This window comes from Galeopterus variegatus, unplaced genomic scaffold, assembly GCF_000696425.1.
Source record: "Galeopterus variegatus unplaced genomic scaffold, G_variegatus-3.0.2 Scaffold8706, whole genome shotgun sequence".
Lineage (NCBI taxonomy): Eukaryota > Metazoa > Chordata > Mammalia > Dermoptera > Cynocephalidae > Galeopterus > Galeopterus variegatus.
In genome coordinates this window covers 13,140-15,463 of record NW_007734817.1, presented here as the reverse complement: position 1 = coordinate 15,463, position 2,324 = coordinate 13,140, and the positions used below count along the sequence as shown (strand labels likewise).

General features: G+C 46.5%; 1 protein-coding gene across 1 annotated transcript in view; it reads right to left on the bottom strand.

Moving 5' to 3' along the window:
• LOC103608699 (amphiphysin) overlaps positions 1-2,324 on the bottom strand; it is an 81,128-nt gene that overhangs the window by 68,808 nt on the left and 9,996 nt on the right. Inside the window, exon 2 of the mRNA XM_008593101.1 lies at positions 1,574-1,668. Within this exon, the coding sequence (XP_008591323.1) occupies positions 1,574-1,666 (93 nt within the window). The 5' untranslated portion in view covers positions 1,667-1,668. The remainder of the gene's footprint in view (positions 1-1,573; positions 1,669-2,324) is intronic.

Below are 2,324 nucleotides of genomic sequence, written 5' to 3'. Positions count from 1 at the left end.
TATAATTCTTATAAAAATTTCCCTTTTATGATGAATTTTTAGTTATCCACCATCAGAAATTTACAAAGTAGGTATTTAGCAACATGATATTGAAACAGTGTCTTCATATTGAAAAAACATGAGAAGATGCTATTACTAATAATTGCATTTGAAAATGATGTGTGAGACTGATTTTGCCAAATCCACATCCTGAAAGGTTTTTGAAAGATGTAACAGGGCCAACAAGAGCTTTCCACATAAATAAATCTGTTTTTAGCTCAGTCATAATGATATATAAGATCAATGACAGGACGTCTGAATTGTCACAGCCCAGCCCAGGACTGACACCACTGTTCCCCCATCCTTTCCAAGGCTGCAGAGATGTTCAGACCACCACGTGTCAGACCTTCCCTGAGCTTTGGCTGCCACTCCCAATTCAGCTCTTCTGTGCCCAAATGAGCTGCAGTCACTCACCTGAGGCAGAGAACGTGACACACAACTGCTCTTTGTTTGAACAAAGAACTTGGAGGTGACAGAATCCATGGCTGGCAGCTTTCTCACATCAGTAATAATAACACGCTGGGCACATATAGGTTAATGACATGAAAACAAAGGCTTTCAATGTGTTACTAGTAGGAACAATTGTTACTCTCATTTTGTAGATGAAGAATCTAAAGTCTAAGAAGATTAAAGAGCTGGTCCAATGTCACTCAGAGCTGCTCTTGGTCACTGTCCCATCCTGCTTTCCACAAAGCAGCAAAAGCCACATGCTCACTTCCCGCCCCCCACACAGTCTGGCCCTCAGCTAGTGCATGTCTAGGGCCAAAGCCTTCCTGAAGGTAAATTCCTTCTAGCAGGCTGACTTTGGGTTTGTCCTCAGGCTCTGCAGATCGGCGGATGGACCAGCCGGTGTGGAAGCGGAACAGGTGCTCTTCTGAGCTCCTGTCCCTGTGTTCAGGGAAGAACAGTCAACAGGCGAATTAGGGGCAAAGGGGTGAAGTTACTACACACAACCACACCAGAAGCCAGTTCTGCTAAAAATGGGCTAAGACCTGTAGCAAGGGACACAAAACGCTACTGTTACTTTGAAGACAAATCATCTTTTTTTTTTTTCCTTTTTGTCTTTTTTCGTGACCGGTAATGGGATTGCGACCCTCGGTGTCGCCCCCATACCGCGACCGGCAACGGGATCGCAACCCTCGGTGTCGCGCCCGCACCGCGACCGGCAACGGGATCGCAACCCTCGGTGTCATGCCCGCACTGCGCTCAACCAATGAGCGGATCGGTCTCTATATGGGATCTGAACCTTCGGCGGCAGCGCTGCCGCGCTCTCAAGTGCCGCACTCTACCGAGTGCGCCACCAGGCCGGCCCAAAGACAAATCATCTTTAAGCCACAGCTTTCTACCCAAGAGGTTTTATAGTTACCCAGGTGGTGGCGGAACTGCACGGTGCCTGCTGGGTACACAGTCTGTCCTCATGATCAAGGCCATGAACGGGGAAGGGGGTCAGGGGACAGGCGGAGTGAGGGGCCCTCGGTTGGAACCTCGCAGAAGCCACCCCAGGCCTAGCATGCGCTGCCACCTGGGCTCTCACCTCACCGACCATCTTCACGTCTTCCCGCCCGTACCAATCCGGCTCATAGACTTCGTGCAGCGACTCGGTGAGCTTCATCGATGCCTCCTGCATGCCTAGCGTTGGAGAAAAACAACTCCTGTTACACAGACACGGGTGAGGAGTCTCTTCCCCTTCCCCTAACGTTTCTAAGCAGGAGGAAGCTCTTGAGCACTTGATCAAATATTTAAGGAAATCATTCTGAAGGCACAGCTGCTGCTTGTATCTCTGGCCATGTCTTTTCTCAACAGTCTCTAAGGCTCCTCCTATCACACTGTGCATTTTCTATTATTTACGTGATGATGGTAGATACTGGCCCTTGGGAAAAATCACAATGTGTCCTACACTGAAAACCTTAATGATAATGTGTCCTATTGATGATAAATGTACAGGACACCAAGAGTGCGGGTCCATAAAACTGCAGAGTTCCTAAAATAAAATCAATTCTAAATGACTTTAAACATGAGAAATAAAGCATTTTTAGAAGCAGCTAGAAGCAAAATCGACAGGCTTGTAGGGCCTAACAGCAGAAGGGGGTTAAGAGATTTAAAATGGTAAAAATGGTTAAAGTGATTTAAAATGGTGAAGGTTTAAGTGGTCTAAAAAAATCTTCAAAAGAACAAAGAAAACAAGTGTGTCTCTTCCAATATTATTAAAAGCTGTGAATACAATTTTTTTTTCCCCCTTTTTGTCTTTTTTACTGACGGGTAACGGGATCGCAACCCTCGGTGTC